This window comes from Nipponia nippon, unplaced genomic scaffold (assembly GCF_047370975.1).
Source record: "Nipponia nippon isolate SJK-2023a ecotype South Korea unplaced genomic scaffold, ASM4737097v1 scaffold_26, whole genome shotgun sequence".
Lineage (NCBI taxonomy): Eukaryota > Metazoa > Chordata > Aves > Pelecaniformes > Threskiornithidae > Nipponia > Nipponia nippon.
In genome coordinates, this window is record NW_028262343.1 from 6,371,609 (window position 1) to 6,389,746 (window position 18,138).

Below are 18,138 nucleotides of genomic sequence, written 5' to 3' on the forward strand. Positions count from 1 at the left end.
GGCTGTGTTTCCACCCCTGGGGCAGTCGATTCCAGGTGTATTGGATGCCCCTCCAAGTGAAAGCAAACTGTGGCCTGCACTCTGCTGCCAAAGGGATTGAGAAAAACGTGATAGTTATATCAATTGTCACATACCATTTGGCAGCCTTTGACTCCAGTTCACATTGGAGTTCTAGCATGTCTGGTACAGAGCACTCAGCAGCAGCGTGACTTCGTTCAGGCCCTGATAGTCCACTGTTAGCCTCCACTCTCCGTTAGACTTTTGCACTGGCCATATGGGACTGTTAAAGGGTGAGCGAGTCTTGCTGATCACTCCTTGACTCTCCAGTCACCAGATCAGCTTATGGATCAGCAATGGAGACCAGGGAGTCTCCATTGGTGTGATACTGTCGCCAGTGCACTGTCATGGTAGCAATTGGCACCTGCTGTTATTTAACCCGCAGCAACCCCACCACAGATGGATCCTCTGAGAGACCAGGCAAGCTAGGCAGCTGCTTAATCTTCTCCGTACTCAAGGCAGCTATACCAAAAGCCCACCGGTACCCTTTTGGGTCCTTGAAATACCCTCTCCTCAGGTAGTCTATGCCAAGGATACATGGGGCCTCTGGACCAGTCACAATGGGGTGCTTTTGCCACTCATTCCCAGTTAGGCTTACCTCAGCCTCCAACACAGACAGCTGCTGGGATCCCCCTGTCACTCCAGAAATGCAGATTCATTCTGCCTCTTTGTAATCTGATGGTATTAGAGTACACTGTGCACCAGTGTCCACCAGAGCTTTTTTACTCCTGTGGGGCTGATGTGCCAGGACATTGAATCCACACAGTCCAGTAAACCCGGTTGTCCCTTTCTTCCGCCTGGCCAAAAGCAGGGCCCCTCTATTCCTGGTCGGAGCATTCATTACTTGATTTTTGTAACTGCAAACCAGAAGTCCCTTCATCAGGGTCTAAAGTACGATCAGCCCTTCTACTCTGCCCAATAGACACTGGAGCAGTAATTTTCCTGGATGGATGCCTTTTGGCTGTTGTTTTTCCTTGCAGTTCCTGTACCTGAGCTTCTAGTCTCCAGGTAGGTTCACCATCCCACTTCCTCATGTCCTCTCCCTGCTCACGCAGGAAGAACCACAGGGTTGCACGTGGTGTGTGCCACCGGTACCCTCTCCCTTGAACAGAAAAAGGCTGACTCTTAATAGCTGAGATCTTGGCTGGAGTGTGTGAGGAAGACCTATCCTTCTTGGTTTGCTCGGACAGTTTTTGGGTCAGTTTCTCCACAACCGAGATGCAGGCCTGTAGGGAGGAAGTGATATTATCTTCGTATTCTGAGAATTGTCTGGCCAATCCATCCATAGTTGGTGCCTCCGTGTCTGTCCAGCTCATTATTGCCAGAGTGTTGACATATGACATTGGTGCATTTCGTACAAACGTTCGCCACATGGACCGCGTGCACCGGATTTCATGCCGGTCTTTGGATACCTGGTTGTCATCCAGGTTGTTATAGATCCCCTCCACCATGGCTAAATCCCTCAGATACTGGATACCTCCCTCAATGGTGGTCCGTTTGCTTCGGGAATTTGCAAGTTCTTCCTTGAAGGGATACCTGTCCTTCACACTCGACAGGAGTCGCCGCCAAAGACTGAGCGCTCCTGCCCTTTTTCCAATCCCTTTGTCAATGGCCTTATCCCTAGCAAGGGATCCCAGCTGCCAAGCTTCCTTACCCTCTAATTCCTGACTATTGGCCCCAATATCCCAGCATTGGAGTAACTAGCTGAGAATTAGCTCGCCTGGTTGACAGCTGAAATCTTTTTGCATATCTTGCATCTCACTTAGGGATAGGGTAGTTTCTGTCTCATTTATGATTTCAGTCTCTTCCTCCTCCTGTTCTTGTGACTGCTCTGCTGCAGAACAGGCTGCCTCTTCTGTTTCTTTCTCCTGCTCCCTCTTAGGAGAAGCTTCTTCATCCCTTACTAAACGAGTTGACTTCCGCTTCCATTGTTTCTTTTTAGTTATAGGGGCAACTGATATAGTGTCTGGTTTAGCCATAATGCCTGTTGGCATGTTTTCAGATCCAGAGACCCTCTCTTCTCCTTGAGGGTGCTGCATAATACTGAGCAGTGTTTGGTAGATGCTAGCCAGGCCCCAGCACAGTGCGGTAAGTTGTGCCTCTTTGGAATAGCCAGGGCGTTTTTTCTTTCAAACATTCTATCACTTCATCAGGTTTCTGCACTTGTTCAGGAGTGAAGTTCCAGACCATTGGAGGTGAGAAGTTCTCTAGATACCTGCCCATATTCTCCCGCATGCCTTGCCACCCATGACCATACTGTCGTGGAGCCTGGGTCATGTTCCTAAATAGCTTGTTAACCTTAGACAAAACCAAAACAATAATCCTAAGAAATGCCAATAGAAGTATTTTAACTACTCAAGGATGTTCAAGATACTGAAAAGTTATTATAACGAGGGAGAAAATGTCAGAGAAGGAAGTGGTAAAGGTGCCATTCTATATTTCCTCCACAAAAAACCTCTCAGAGAAAGAAGTGTAATTGCTAATCATCTCCATGCGATGGTACCCGAAGTATGAATATGGTTCAGTATAATCAAAGATGTATATCATCAAATCTGTTATTATCTCAAAACCTTCGTGCCCCACGTTGGGCACCAAAAAAGGACTGTCGTGGTTTAACCACAGATGGTAACTGAGCACCAAATAGCTGCTTGCTCACTCCCCCCGCAGCAGGATGGGGGAGAGAATCAGAAGGGTAAAAGTGAGAAAACTCGTGGGTTGAGATAAAACCAGTTTAATAATTAAAAGGAAATAATAATAACTTTTAAAATTTGTAAGGAAAAGAGGGAAAAAAAACAGAGAGAGGAAAATAAAACCCAAGAAAGACAAGTGATGCAAATGAAAACAATTGCTCACCACCAACCGACAGATGCCCAGCCAGTCCCCAAGCAGCAGCCCCCCCTCCCAACCTCCCCGCTAGTTTTAATGCTGAGCATGACGTCATATGGTATGGAATAGCCCTTTGGCCAGTCTGGGTCAGCTGTCCTGGCTGTGTCCCCTCCCAGCTTCTTGTGCACCCCCAGCCTACTCGCTGGCGGGGCAGTGTGAGGAGCAGAAAAGGCCTTGACTCTGTGTGAGCACTGCTCAGCAATAAATAAAACATCCCTGTGTTATCAACATGGTTTCCAGCACAAATCCAAAACATAGCCCCATACTAGCTCCTATGAAGAAAATTAAGTCTATCCCAGCCAAAACTAGCACAAAATCTTTTGAGGGAAAAGATAAGACATCATCTCAGAGAACTAAGTTTTCCATATGCAATTTACAACATCAGGAATTCAGTACCAAACAATGGGTTAAAAATGGCTAAGCAAACTGACCTGGGATAGAGAGTTTTGTTTAAATATTTTAAAACACATTTGTTCCACCAAGAATAAATTTTGATAAATGTCTTGATACTAAGCAGGTACACGGTGCACTGGGTGAAGAACTGGCTGAATGACAGGGCTCAAAGGGTTGTAGTGAATGGGGCTACATTTGGCTGGTGACCAGCCACCAGCGGTGTTCCTCAGGGCTCAATCCTAGGGCCAGTTCTGTTCAATATATTTATCAATGATCTGGATGCAGGAGTTGAATGCACCATTAGCAGGTTTGCTAATGATACCCAACTGGGAGGTGCTGTTGACTGTCTCGAGGGACAAAAGGCCTTGCAGAGACATCTAGATAGACTGGAGCATTGGGCAAGCATCAATGGCATGAAATTTAACAAGTCCAAATACCGGATTCTGCACCTGGGATGGAGTAACCCCAGGCACAACTATAAATTGGGAGAGGAGTGGCTGGAGAGCAGCCCCGCAGAAAGGGATCTGGGGGTGCTGGTTGACAGCAGGCTCAATATGAGTCAGCAGTGTGCCCTGGCAGCCAAGAGGGCAAACTGCATCCTGGGGTGCATCAAACACAGTATAACCAACTGGTCAAGAGAGGTGATTATCCCTCTGTATTTAGAGTTGGTGCGACCTCACCTTGAGTATTGTGTATAGCTCTGGGCCCCACAATTTAAGAAGGATGTTAAGGTCCTTAAATGCATCCAGAGGAGGGCAACAAAGCTGGTGAAAGGGCTGGAAGGCATGTCCTATGAGGAGAGGCTAAGGACTCTGGGTTTGTCTAGTTTGGAGAAAAGGAGGCTGAGGGGCGACCTCATTGCTCTCTACAGCTTCCTGAGGAGGGGAAGTGGAGAGGGAGGTGCTGAGCTCTTTTCCCTGGTATCCAGTGACAGGACATGTGGGAACATTTCAAAGCTGCATCAGGGGAGATTCTGACTTGACATTAGGAAGCATTTCTTTACAGAGAGGGTGGTCAAACACTGGAATAGGCTTCCTAGAGAGATGGTCGATGCCCCATGCCTGTCAGTGTTTAAGAGGCATTTGGACAATGCCCTTAATAATATGCTTCAGGTCAGCCCTGAAATGGTCAGGCAGTTGGACTAGATGATCGTTGTAGGTCCCTTCCAAATGAAATATTCTGTTCTGTTCTGTTCTGTTCTGTTCTGTTCTATTCTATTCTATTCTATTCTATTCTATTCTGAGTGGGAAAAAATATTTTGGTTTTGAAGCATATCTAATTTGCCACTGGCCTTAATTCTTCTTACAGGAATAAAAAGTGAAAAGGAAAAGTAAAATAAAGCAGGTATTCACAGTTTATGAAGAAGCAAAGAATTTTAGTGTCATTTTGTGCATAACAGAAGTCCATTACCAATAGTGAACATTAAAAGGGAAAACTGTAAATTTCATGTAATTGCAACCACTAATATTTCAAATTGTAAAATGTGTTTTGGTTTCCTATATTTAAGTCTGTAAAGAATACCAGTTCCCTGATGTTCATCCATTGTGCAGAAAAAAGACTTAGATAGAAACAAAAAATATTCCAATCTGTGATTCCTTTGAAATATTAAACCTTAAATTTCACTCTCTTCTTTTCACTGAATATAATTTGTGCAATATTAGTGTTTCTTTCTTTTGTTTTATATAGGAGAATGCCATGAAACTATCCAACAACGTGCAACTTCTTGCACCTGCTTGGTGTAAGCTGACTCTAAGTTGCATTGTTGAGTTGAGGTTGCTGTTGGCTGCCTGGCAGACACTCAGTTTGTGTGTGGATTACCAGCGAACATGATGCAGCTCATGTCTGGACACAGCCCCGTGGGACAGAGCTCCCGAGGACGTGCACAGGGAATGGCATACACGGCTTGAGTCTGCTCTCTGTGCAGCAGAACCGCACAAATTGTGCTGCATGTCAGGTCATATGTTTTGGCAAAGATGGATGGAGGCTAAATTTGCCGAGAAGCACTTTCCAGATTTGTATCCTGATATATAGCAAATAATGGATTTTTCTTAAATTATAGAACTAAGTTCAATATTGAGAGGTAAAAGAAAAATAGCCTGTCTGTAGTTCAAGCGTGTGCTGAGCATGAATATTAGACTGACATTTTCTAGGTGGAAGCAAAAAGAAGGTACTCTTTAGAACGTATGCACTTTAGAATTGCATGTAGCAGTACTGACATTCACTTAATAGGCTTAATTTGCTTTGAGGACTTTTTACATTTGCCCATTAACATGCTAATGTATTTTCCAATTTTATTAATTATTTCTCTTAATGACAATTCAAAAAATGCCATCGTGTCTCTTATTACAAGAGAGACACGGCAGAACACAGAAAAAATTTCTAGTGCACTGCAGCCATAGCTGCTAACTTGTAGTTCACTTGAGGTACTAAAAGGAAAGAAAAAGCTAATAGTTTGAAGAAATGGAACAATTTTTTTCACAATGTTGTCCAGAATGACAACTGGTACTGGTATATCCAGTAAATCCAGCTGCCAAATGCCATGTTGTAGTGAATGTTCATATTTTTTAAGCCTTAATTCTGATTATCTTGAATTGATAGTAGCATAGTCACTTTTTAAGGTTCTGCTTTAACAATCTCAAATGATACTTTGAAGAATTTAATTCAAGCCATGTATACTATAGGGAAAAAAAACCCAAACAACATTTCTGGTAATGGCTGAATGCATAATATTGCACAGCTCAAGATCTACTCTGGATGTATCTGATGGCTACTGTTTTATTTCTGTTTTCTTTGCCCAGACCCAATTCCCAGTAACCATCTCCCATGTGTTATAGGCACTGATGAAGGATGCAAAATTAGAATTTCATTCTGTTGGCTTTAATTTGAAATTAACTTAATTTTCATGTTGTTCCAAGCATATTGGTTAGCACTACATTCTGCAAGAAGTTCCTATGGAACTGTACAAGTAAACACAGCACAACAGAGTTCTTAAATCAGAAATTGCCTGCTGTGTCCTAAGCCTCTGTCTCCTTCAAAAAATAGGCAGATTATGTACCTTCTGCCAGCTGATTCCTTCCCAAAGGTGATGAGCTTGAGCAGAGTGAAGATGGGGAGCCCTTTAAATGACATTAGAGAAAAAAGCAAGAGAAAAAGAGGAAAAAGAAGCATCTTTCATGGAAGACCCTCTGAACTTCTTAAGAAGATCTGTAAGCATACTCCTTTCCAACAGGGACATTAAAAAATATCCATCTTATAATTTTTAAGAAATACTTTATTTTTTAAAGAGTGTGGGCAATCAAAGTTTTTCCTAGGATGCTGTCCTCCCAGCTCATCCGGAATGCAGGAAGAACTGGTTCTGTAGACCTTGACAGGCTCACAAAACACAGATCATCTGAAAACTTTAATAATTCAGAGGTCTTAGGCTCCTTCAGCCTTGTGTGTCTCCTGAGGAAGCATCCCTGAATCTGAGACTTCAGCAATGTGGAATTCTCAGGTTTTGAATTCCTGCACAAGGAAGCCCTCCACATCAGTGCTTTCAGCAGTCACCAGACAATGATAAAGATATTGCCGGACAAACACTTGAAGTTGGGACAACATTTTCAGGTGCAGAGGAGCAACTTAAAGTGAGTGTAAACCACTATACACAATGTGCTCTCTGTCCCTGTCTAGCCTTCAGACTTTGCAAAGTTTCAAGTCAAGCCAGCTGGGTTTCAACCTAGAACATAAAAATTCAGTCTTTTAGATCATGGTTTACATTTCTGCTGTTTCTGACCTAGCTGGAGACACTGCATTAGAAATATCCTGAGTATAAATAACTCTTCAACCCCAAACCAGTCATTAAAAGTCTAGAAAGGTTGTATTTATAAAAAAACAGGTTTAACTTCAACTCAGGGGCATTTTTTTCCTGTTGTTTCTATAGAACTTAACATACTGAGTTGATAGCATTTGCAAAGAAAGTACAAAGCCTTCAACCTCTCCTTTCTACCGTAAGGAACCACTGCCATAAAGCAGTGGTCTACACCTTATGTGGACTGAACCACTAAGAGGAAAGGGGGCATAAAAGCTCCTAGTGAAATGTAATGATGAAAAAGGCTAAAAAATGTAAATGCTACAGGTGGTAGCATAAAAGAGGAATGAATGCAACCACTGTGACATTATAACTGAACTAAAAGAAATATGCATTCAAGTGGCATGAAGCCATTCTCAACATTCACTTATTTCCTCTTCAGATTTAATAAGAAGGAATTTGTTAAAGAAAATCAGATTTCACTAGACCAGTTACTTGAAATGTGTGGATGCTATCTAAAGAATTCAGCTCAATGGCATGTTTTGGTTATTGCTTGTTTCTAATTTAGACCTCAGCCAGGCAGAAAAATTATGCTCTACAAGTGGTTCCTATTTATAAGAAATAAAGCTGTTCCCAAAATCTGCATCTTTTTAGGGTGGCATGATCAACATGCACCAAAGCACTGCAAGGTACACACTTGACACTTGCAGCATTAGCTACATTTCTAAAGGAAAAAGCCTCCTGGAAAAGGCATCTTCAAATTCTGAGCAGAGCTCCATAGGAGATCTGCTGAGTCAAAGCATGTTTGCTTTGCTGTTTCTGCTAGCAGCCAGATTTTCAGCACACATCTACTCTCACTGAATAGAAACAGAAACTGTTGGTCTTTGTGAATTTCTGAAAATCTGTATCTATAAAGGAGAATATTGTTCAGTGCTGTGACTACTGCCACTGGCATTTTTTTCAGAGGAAACACATTCAGAGACTGACCTAGCATTGCTTCCTAGCCAGCAGTACTGGCTTGTTCAGGCTGTCCCGGGAAAAGGGTCATGTACACAGGTTGCTCACCTAACCTGCTACCAGAGGCAGAAGTAAGAGCTAAGTGAGAGAAACTAACTTCCTCCTACCTGAGTCAAATGAATACTCTTAATAATGATCCTTTCTGTCTGAGGAAGACAAATTCTATTTCCCCATTTTGTCTAGACCTATAACATTCATTTGGAATTTCAGTATTGTAAATAATACACTCCAACTGTTTTCCATCATAGAAAAAGTTTACGCAGATACTGAGTGTTTCCTTTGTCTTGATGCATGAACAACTACAAATATTTCACAAAGAAAAATAAAGTGACAAAAAAACCCGTTAGCTACAAAATTAAAATTCAAAATGCTTCTGAAATCTAGATCAGGAAAGTATTTTTGCCTGTTACTTTACTGTTTTCATTTCATTTTAGCATTCTCTAAAGAATTGGAAATACATACTTAAAAATACAGTCAGTTTGGAGAATACTAGCAGAATACACTGCAGAGATAAAAGTAGGTGACTGGTTCTTCTTCAGGAGAACTAGTTAGAAGATTAGCACTGCTCCCTAAAACTAACATACAGAAACAAATTAGTCCCTGAAAATGATTACAACCTGAATTAGCTCTCAATGGAGAAATGGAAAAGGGTAATCATTAACTTGAGACGTGGCTAGGGGTCCTGTATAAATCTTCTTGGAGAAATACTCGTCACTTATTTTATCAAAGTTTTTAAACATTTAGAATAACTGCTGATAAAGTCTATAGATGATGCAAAAAATGTCCAAATGGTACAAAATTATTAAGGACCTGTCAATTATGTAGGTCAGTCTGAACTGTCCACCAAACTAGGCTCATTTAAACAGTATCTGTTGTAGTACACCTGAAACTATACAGGGAACATCATAGCTATTCAGAGGACACAGGTTAGGTGAACATACCCTAGAAGTTAGCAATTCTGAAGTGACTGAGCAATTATAGGACATGAGAACTGGCAGTGTATTCTTAGCATCATCCTCTGGATGAGACTGAAAGCAATAAATCACTGGGTGTACATACAGAGGAACTATCAAAAGGTAGAAACTCAAGATTTCTCATGCCAAAAGTTTTTGAATCTCAAAAAAAATCTCTATTTAGGTTACAACTTTGTTGTTACCATCATTTGTAATCTTTAAGTTTTTTGATTTTACTTAGCGACGGTAAGATATAAATGTTTCCTGAAGCATCTGCAGTATGGTTGAAATTTATTGGACCTTCAAGTCATTTAGCCAAACTCTTAGGCAAAAAACTTTCTCAGTCTCACAGAGTGGTGGACAAATGCTTAGCTACTATACTGTTGCATATATTGGTGTTAATCGTTTAGATAAAATTAAAGACACTAATTTTTTTTTAATGTAAAATGTTAATAGTCAAATTAGATATAGCATTTCTCACAGCTGAATAGATTCATGCTGATCTAGGTATGGCATCTGGAAATACGACTATCCATCTGTTGTTATAAAGGAGAAATGTCAGCCAGACTTCAGATTGAAAAAAATGCCTTTCAGTATGAATACAACAGCTTTGAACAAACTGCTTTTAAAGAAGCATCCCAACACACATTTGAAATCAAACTCCTTTATCCAAATCTGAAAGGCACCTGTAGATTCATTGTCCTGACTGCAGTGCAGTTTCTAGATCAAGCCTTGAAACTGATGGGATTTGAGCTTGGATTTGGCCAATTGTGCATGTATATGAAATGGCACTGCTGTCTTCACAGGCACATTTATCACAGGGAAAAGCATTTTAAGCCCCAGAGAGGCTTAAAAGCTCCCACTCCCTCCCCCCATATCTTTCACAAATGCACAGACACATGTGCGCAGTCATGCTTGCTCTTCTGCAACATTGGTAATTGTGAGTTTTCTTTAACTTCTCTCACATTCAGAAGCAAGCTGTAGTTTTGTAATTACTATCAAAATTGGAGCATGGGCTAATCAAAAACAATTATCAGCTGTGAGATGGGAGGAACAAAACAGAGGAAGAACAGCAGGGCGGCAACTGGGCTCATGAAATTAAAAATAAAAGCAAATCTATGTCTCATCCTGACAAGTGAGGCACTCTGCTGCTCTGTCATCCCTTTCATCATGCACATGACTGCTCAATAGCTTTCAGCACATAATCATGCAATCTCTCCTGTCCACCAAATTTTTATAGTAGCTACCAACTGTTTGTAGAGCTTATAGATATATTGATGGAAAAATAATATTTCACAAACCTATTTAAGAACACCATAGCTTTTAAATATTTTCTTGTTTCATTTTACAGGGATTTATTTATTTTTTAAATTAGTATGAAGCCTAGTTATTTTTCAATAGGAGAGAGAGTGCCAACCACACCAGATCTAGGAGGCTGGAAAACAAACAGGTGGGAAAATTAATAAGTACTCATATTTACACTTGCTATAAAGAAACCTTTGTATCAGAGGAAGCTAGATAATACATGGCATGGCATCTAGTTTGCACAGAGATGGGGTAATGAGATTTGCAGATTACAGCTGGTCCCAGACAGCTATTATCACCCAGTTAACCCAGTGCTTGAATGAAATCAGCCCATGGACAACGGACAGCAGAGGCAAAGCAAGAAAGTGCATCAGCTAGCAGGCTTAGGAAGTAGTGGTGTTGGCAGGCTCAACTGCAGGTTCAGCTGGGAGGCCGGGTGTACTCCTTGATTCTCTGGTTTTGCTAAACTTTCATAGCAGCATCTACAAATAAGACTTTCAGCTACCTCCTGTTAGGTAGGACATTCTGTCTCATGCTGTTGAACAGAGCAGTACTCACAACTGTGTAACAGCAAGCCCTCAGCATGATGCCTCCAGCTTTTACAAAATGGGCAGAACATCCCTTTGGCGTAACAAGTCACAGTGAGCAAATGTGTCTTCCCCTTTGAGTATCAAGCAGAGACTCCTCTCAGATAAATTCAGTTGTCCAAAAGCTAGTTGTCTGGTCTATACTAGTCATGTAAGCTTATTGATTCTCTAGTAAATGGAAAGAGACACTTGTAAGAGCAATTCAGTGTAGAGTCGTACAGATAACTGATGGGGAGAAGAAGGTGGGACACACTCTGGAGTTGTCCCTTTCCCCTGGAGGAGTGTGAATGACTACATCCCTAGTGCTTACACAGGAAATGTTAGGCAACCCAAGATCCCATTTCTTGTAGAGCAGAATCAAGCTAAGGTTCTCAGTTCTTATTTTCAGAGAGCTGAATGTTTGGGTATAGGAATGCTTGAGCACGGCAAATGAGTGATATCAAATATTCTCTGTGATATTTAATACGAATTACAAGTTTTACTTACCAGTCCTGCACAGCATTGAAGGATTCTTCATTCGTGATGTCATACATTAAAATGAAGCCCATTGCACCCCGGTAGTAAGCCGTGGTAATTGTTCTGTATCTCTCCTGACCTGCTGTGTCCTGAAACAATAAGAAAAAAAATTTTTACATGTTGCAAATAAAATGACAATTTCTTTTTCTTTTAAAATAGGAAGAAAACTCTGACAACAGTCATTGTACAACTCTGCAATCCTACTCATAAAACTAATCAAGGGGAAGAAAATTGAGAATAACAGGAAAAAGGAGAATTCTGTGCTGGATCATAATAGGAGGGACACATCCATTCTGTCATGAGGTGAGAGGGGAGAGAAGCAGAAAGGCATGGCCCTGTGTCAGGTCATATAACAGGAGTCATTCACTGATTCATGTCATGCAACAACCTGAGAGTCGGGTGAGAACCTTGTCTCCTGCTCCTGTCTTGGAGTTTGCTAGCAGTTCCTTACCTCAAACCAGTTTTCTCCCTCATTCTCTGTATCTCATCCTCCTGCCTTTAAAGTGAGAAATGTAAGTCTTCCTTTCTCCTACTCCTTGCTTTATTTATTTCCATTAAAAAATCTTCAGGGCAGGAACTACCTGTTACTGCATTTATATGCAATGTCTCGAATAACCACCCATGTCTGTACTAAGATCGTGAGACACCAGCGATAACTAAAATACAAGAAATGCATAACTATTTCCTGTTCCAACATACCTATTTAACATTTTTAAACCATAAACATTAAAAGCTTTAGATGAAACATACATAACATTTCAGTGCAATACTGTAACTGTCTAACAGATCATCTGTGCATATTCAATTTAAACAGACTTTGAAACTTAACTGCATTATTTCAGATTTTTTGAGTGGATAAGAAATAGTTTACAATATGAACAAATTTATTTAATTTGTCTTCCTACAGAGACAGAACAATAACCAATGATAGATAATGTTTTATTTGGATTGTTTTCTGAAATGGTTCCTGGGCTAGTAGCACTGCCTTTTGAATAAGAGAAAAAAAGATTAAGTGGGCCGCCTTCTTTACACATATATCATTGTGCTGGTTTTGGCTGGGATAGACTTAATTTTCTTCATAGGAGCTAGTATGGGGCTATGTTTTGGATTTGTGCTGGAAACCGTGTTGATAACACAGGGATGTTTTAGTTATTGCTGAGCAGTGCTCACACAGAGTCAAGGCCTTTTCTGCTCCTCACACTGCCCCGCCAGCGAGTAGGCTGGGGGTGCACAAGAAGTTGGGAGGGGACACAGCCAGGACAGCTGACCCAGACTGGCCAAAGGGCTATTCCATACCATATGACATCATGCTCAGTATATAAAGCTGGGGGAAGAAGAAGGAAGGGGAGGATGTTCGGAGTGATGGTGTTTGTCTTCCCGAGTATCCGTTACACGTGATGGAGCCCTGCTTTCCTGGTGATGGCTGAACGCCTGCCTGCCAATGGGAAGGAGTGAATGAATTCCTCGTTTTGTTTTGCTTGCATGTGCAGCTTTTGCTTTACTTATTAAACTGTCTATCTCAACCCATGAGTTTTCTCCCTTTCACCCTTCTGATTCTCTCCCCCATCCCACCAGGGGGGAGTGAGCGAGTGGCTGTGTGGTGTTTAGTTGCCGGCTGGGGTTAAACTACGACAATCATTCATCTTGTAAACTAATAAAGTAAAAAAAGGAGATTCTACATACATCAGAAACCACTTGCAGAATAAGAAACATAACAAAGTCAGTTACTGAAACCAAACAAGGTCTTAGGTAAAATATATGGATTCTGTTCATTCTGGATTACAGCTGCTACTGCTTTGATGTAGTTTCACTGATCCAAGACGGAAAGCTAATGTAGAAGTTAGATCCTAATAGGTCTCACAGGAGGTTAGGCTATGTCTTTGCAGGAAAGGCCAGACAGACCTAAACTTTTTCTGCTTATACTCTGAGCTGGGCAAGCCTATACCAACTGTGGTCTGGAGGTTAGATAGCTGCATTAACAGAACTGCTCCCAAACTTTTTGGTGGTATTACTGAATATTAAGGTATTAAGACTCTTGCGCTAAGCCTCTGCACATTCTAATACTCAGAGGTCAGTTCTTTCTCAGTAGGTCATAGTCTGTAAATAAGAGGAAAGTATCATTGAAATGTTGAGTAAAATAATTTATTAGCAGAAGAACAATCACCTGTCATTATTTAAAACAATTTATTTTTATTTCTTTTATGAAATAAGGTTTACTCTCACATGTTTTGCTGGCTTAATTTATTTGATTTGATATTAGAGAAAAGAGCTGGGAGGGACAGAAGGAAAATATGGCCTATAGCAAGCACACAACACAGCCTTTCTGTACAGAAGAGAGATGATTTTCAAACAAGTTTTGTCAGTGTCTATCTGCTTGTTTGTCAGACATGTATGGTTGGAAATATGATGGCATGACAAGCAGGAGCCCACTGCTACTGAAGCAAAGCTTATTTTGCTGTGGGTGATTTCCACTGAAGCCTGTCTGCAGATAAGAGTGAACAGCCCTAGCAATAAAGCAGTAAGTCAGCGAGGCTTCCTATCCAAGATACCAACTACTTTCTGCGCAGTGTTAAAGGGAGTTAGTATGGGCTTAGGCATTCTTGATTAAAGAGAAAAAAATGAGTGTAAAGGAAGACAAATCAAGATAAAAGTTCTTAAATCATTTTCCACAAAGGGAAATGAAACTGCAGATGAGGATCCAAACATTGACTGACTTTGGGATAGGAGATGCTCTTCTGGACTTAGGCATTTGGTTTGTGTCAGTCAGGGAAGGAACCAGGTATTTGGGGTTGCTCTCAATACAGGCATCTAATAGGTGGCTGTAGCTAATGCTATGTTAATGAGATGATAATAAAGAAGATTTTCTAAAGTGGTATTTCAGTGTATGGCATAGATGGATGACCATGAATAAAGTGGAGTTTATTAGTTTCAAATGTTGATAATCACATTCCTGTTGGTACTATTTTCAATTCACTTGCTATAAGAAGCAACTGAAATTTTAATTGGCCTAACATACAAATTCTGCAGTAGAGTGTTTATGATCATGTAAGAAATGAACCCAAATATCAGTAATCAATGTTGTCAAAACTTTTGTGTTCCACACATTCATAAGCAACTCCTTTGTATTCTAACTAGAATATATTCATAAATACCCTAAAGACAGCTCCTTTTGTGCGACCTTTAAGGAACTCAAATATCATTTGTCAGGAGGCATAGCACATTAGAAACATCAAATACTTTAATATTAAACATTCTATTTTATTACAATGATTTAATTTATTTGAGACAGATAATGCAAAAATGTAAGTGTCCTTTCTCTCTGCTTATTAGCTTTTATTCTTATGGAAGAACTGAGCAGAAAAGAACTAATTTCCATATTTCATCATATTTATATCTGCAAATCACTATGATTTTTATCCTCAGGTACTGGTTTGTACTTGAAGAAAACCTTTTCCAATTCAGGTATGGTTACTGGCGGCTGCTGTTATCTTAGCCCTTTTTGCAAGACCATGGAATTGATCTGATGACCATCTTTTTAGGTTTAAATTCTGAAATATGATGTCCGTATTTTCACTGAATGATGTTTACTTCTGAGCAAACTAAATAAAATATGCCTGAGGAAGAATAAAATTTGACATGTTATTGACTAGCATTTTAACCAAGGCAGTTCATTTCCATCTTTGATGGGCAGAAAACAAGACACACAGATCATCTTGGGGTCCTTTTAATTCATGTAGGTAATGTCTGATAAGGACAACTGACTGTTCATTAAAGAAGTAGAGTGGAAAAGCAGAAGGGAATGAATGGCAGTGAGGGAATGCTTTATGAAAAGTTCCATGCAAAGAAGAAAAATAGGGGTATTTTACAAAACTTAATCAAAACAAAACATAAAGGGTCTCAGCAGCTGCAAGGAATATTTTCAAATATCATATTCACTTTCATAAATTCTGTTTTTAATAAAGCTCCCACAATTCCATTAGCTTCTGGTTAGGTGATCCTATCTTAGTGAATCTTTTTTAATAGGCACCAGATTTTAGATATTAAATCACAGAACAATGAGGTTCAGTGGACATAGTACTTTAGAAATTATCCAGTTTCTGAGCACTGTATGCAGCATGCTGGCTAATAGCCCATGGTCCTGAGTATTTGGAAGACTACGAGACTTGCAGTTTGGCCTTGTGTGCTCTGATGTCTCTAGTATGTTTTGTTTGGGTTTTTTTCCCTTAATTCTTTCATCTATGATTGAAATTAGGTATTTGCAAACATTTTTATGCTCCATATCCTGATATGTATAATTTCATATTACAAAAATTCATTGCTTTTTGCCAGAAATTTGATAGCCAAAAGGACCAGTAAAGATCTTGAATAGGGCATGTATATCTGTAGGCAGTGAAAGAAGAATGGTAGAGGTATAGACTGAGTGCAAAATGTCTATTTCTGGCTCAGGGTGAAGATAGCAATCTGGTACATATTTGGCCAACTGTCCTTTCTCATATATGTATCAAATAGGATCTGGAGATAGATAATCCTAGATTACCTTGGCTGTTCATTTGCGTTAAACTTAAAGCTGTGAATTTGACAGTACAATAAAGCTTAAAGTGAAGATACACTAGTTATTTTTACAGTAACTACATGAACCAGGTTTTTGTCATGTGCTTCTCCCTTGAAGCCACCCTTTAATAATATTATGGGAAATTTCCTACAGATTCTCATTATTGCCACGTAACTGCCATACCACTGAAGGCCTTAGTGTATGGGGAATGCACCAGCTGCTGACAACAATGCTCACAGAGGAATGGAGAGATATAATGTAATAGCCATCTGCGCAAGTAGAAACACTTAGAAATAGCGAGCTAGCTGATTCTAGAAGAACCCGTATTCCACATGAAGAGTTTATGGGGCTGGAAAGTTTCAAAACACAAAACAGAGAAACCAATGTTCTGATAGTAATCTTGAAAATAGTAACTATCTAGGCTTGCAAAGTATGGTTAGCTGAGTTAACTTAGCAGAATTAAATCCCCCTTACTGTCAAGTCCTGCTAAGCTAGACTTCATCCAGAGTGTGCCATACTAGCTTAGACTATACCAATGTTTTTGAGCAATACATTAAATCAGGCCCTTCTTGAATTCATTTGCTGAGTGTGTGCTCTCCCTCCCACCCTTGCCTAGCACTGCACCACTGACAGGAACAATACTTTATGTAGATAACTTCCAAGTGGAGTTACTAATTTTTAATGCAGACAGTTTTGAAGGTGAAAGCAAACAGCATTTGACAGCAAGAACTTTTAATGAGCCTGTCATGAAGGAATTCAGTCTGCAAAACACAAACTGATTTTGTTGCACACTCACGTGACTCTGTGCCTCTGCATTTCTGTCCTGTATGCTAAACATCATACAAATATCATTTTAGATCCATCCATTTCCCCACATTACAAGTTTTACTCATATCACAATACAGCTTGTGTTATGTGCCAAAAAAACTGGCTGCAGTAGAGGAGGATTTCTTGGACAGCGTCTATATCTCTGCTGCACATCCACAACATTTGAAGACAGGCAAACAGAAAGATAAAATTAGAAATGTGAATTGGGTGAATTCTCGCTTTGCAGGTCAACATTTTCTGTTAAGGTAAACAAAATTGGCACAGCAATCAAGAACTGCAGCTCCTTTATGAGTTTCATGTTTCTTTCCTGCTGTTGCTTCCCAAAGGTTATTTATATACTCCATCAAAGAGACTAATTTTTCTAATTTCTCCTATTGATACATAAAAGGACTCGAGGCAGTAAGTGAATGAAAATCTAAACTGGCTCTTTTCAGAGCAGCACAAAAGACGTATCTGATCCTTCCTCAGGGATCTCTGGGATTTCAGGGAAGAAAGGATAAAAAGAAAAGTATGACAAAAACCCAACCAAAACAGTAAGAAAGCTGTTCAGGGAGGGGCAAGGGACAACCTCTACAAGAATCCTCTGAGACGGAGGGTGGACAGGGGTAAACCCACCTGAAGCCTGCAGCTAGCCACCCAGGAAGATCAGCTATGGGTCTATAGCAGAAGCAACTGGGCAAGGCACAAAGAAAGGAAAGGGAGGAAAGCTACTGGAGCAGGAGGAGCTGACTATCCTGGGAGCATCGTTTCTCAACAAACAGCACTTCCAACAGAAAGTGTTAGGCACATAGAAACACAGACATATGAACATTTACAACTAGGAATGGAAAACACAGTTCAAAACAGTTTCTTTATTTAATGTATGCACAAAAGATGTAACACTGCATATCGCCAACTCAGTCTGCTTATGTACCTATCTCCTGTCAACAGCTCTTTCCAGACTTCTCATGGCTTTGGTTTCCCTGGAATTCTGTTCTTTTATATACATATGTGTGTATGCATGTGTGCATGTGATTGTAGAAATATACATATACGTATATTAAAAAAAAAACATTTGGAGCTTGAAAAGCCAGCTACTCAGCTTGCCAGTACACATCTGCTAGAGCTGTATGCTAGTCCTTAGAACTCATCCCAAAATCACAGCTGACAGTTCATTCATTGTATGGGAGGGATGTGGGAACATTGCAGGGCCAGCTGGAAATAGCTGGGGCCAGAGCACCAGGGAGAGGCATTATTCCAAATGCAGCTAGTAAAATG

The 18,138-nt window shown here is 40.4% G+C and overlaps 1 protein-coding gene across 1 annotated transcript in view; it reads right to left on the reverse strand.

Moving 5' to 3' along the window:
- Positions 1-18,138, reverse strand: part of LOC148055203 (ras-related protein Rab-3C-like) — a 166,292-nt gene that overhangs the window by 87,580 nt on the left and 60,574 nt on the right. The window contains exon 3 of the mRNA XM_087762383.1: positions 11,472-11,590. Coding sequence (XP_087618509.1) covers positions 11,472-11,590 — 119 coding nt within the window. The remainder of the gene's footprint in view (positions 1-11,471; positions 11,591-18,138) is intronic.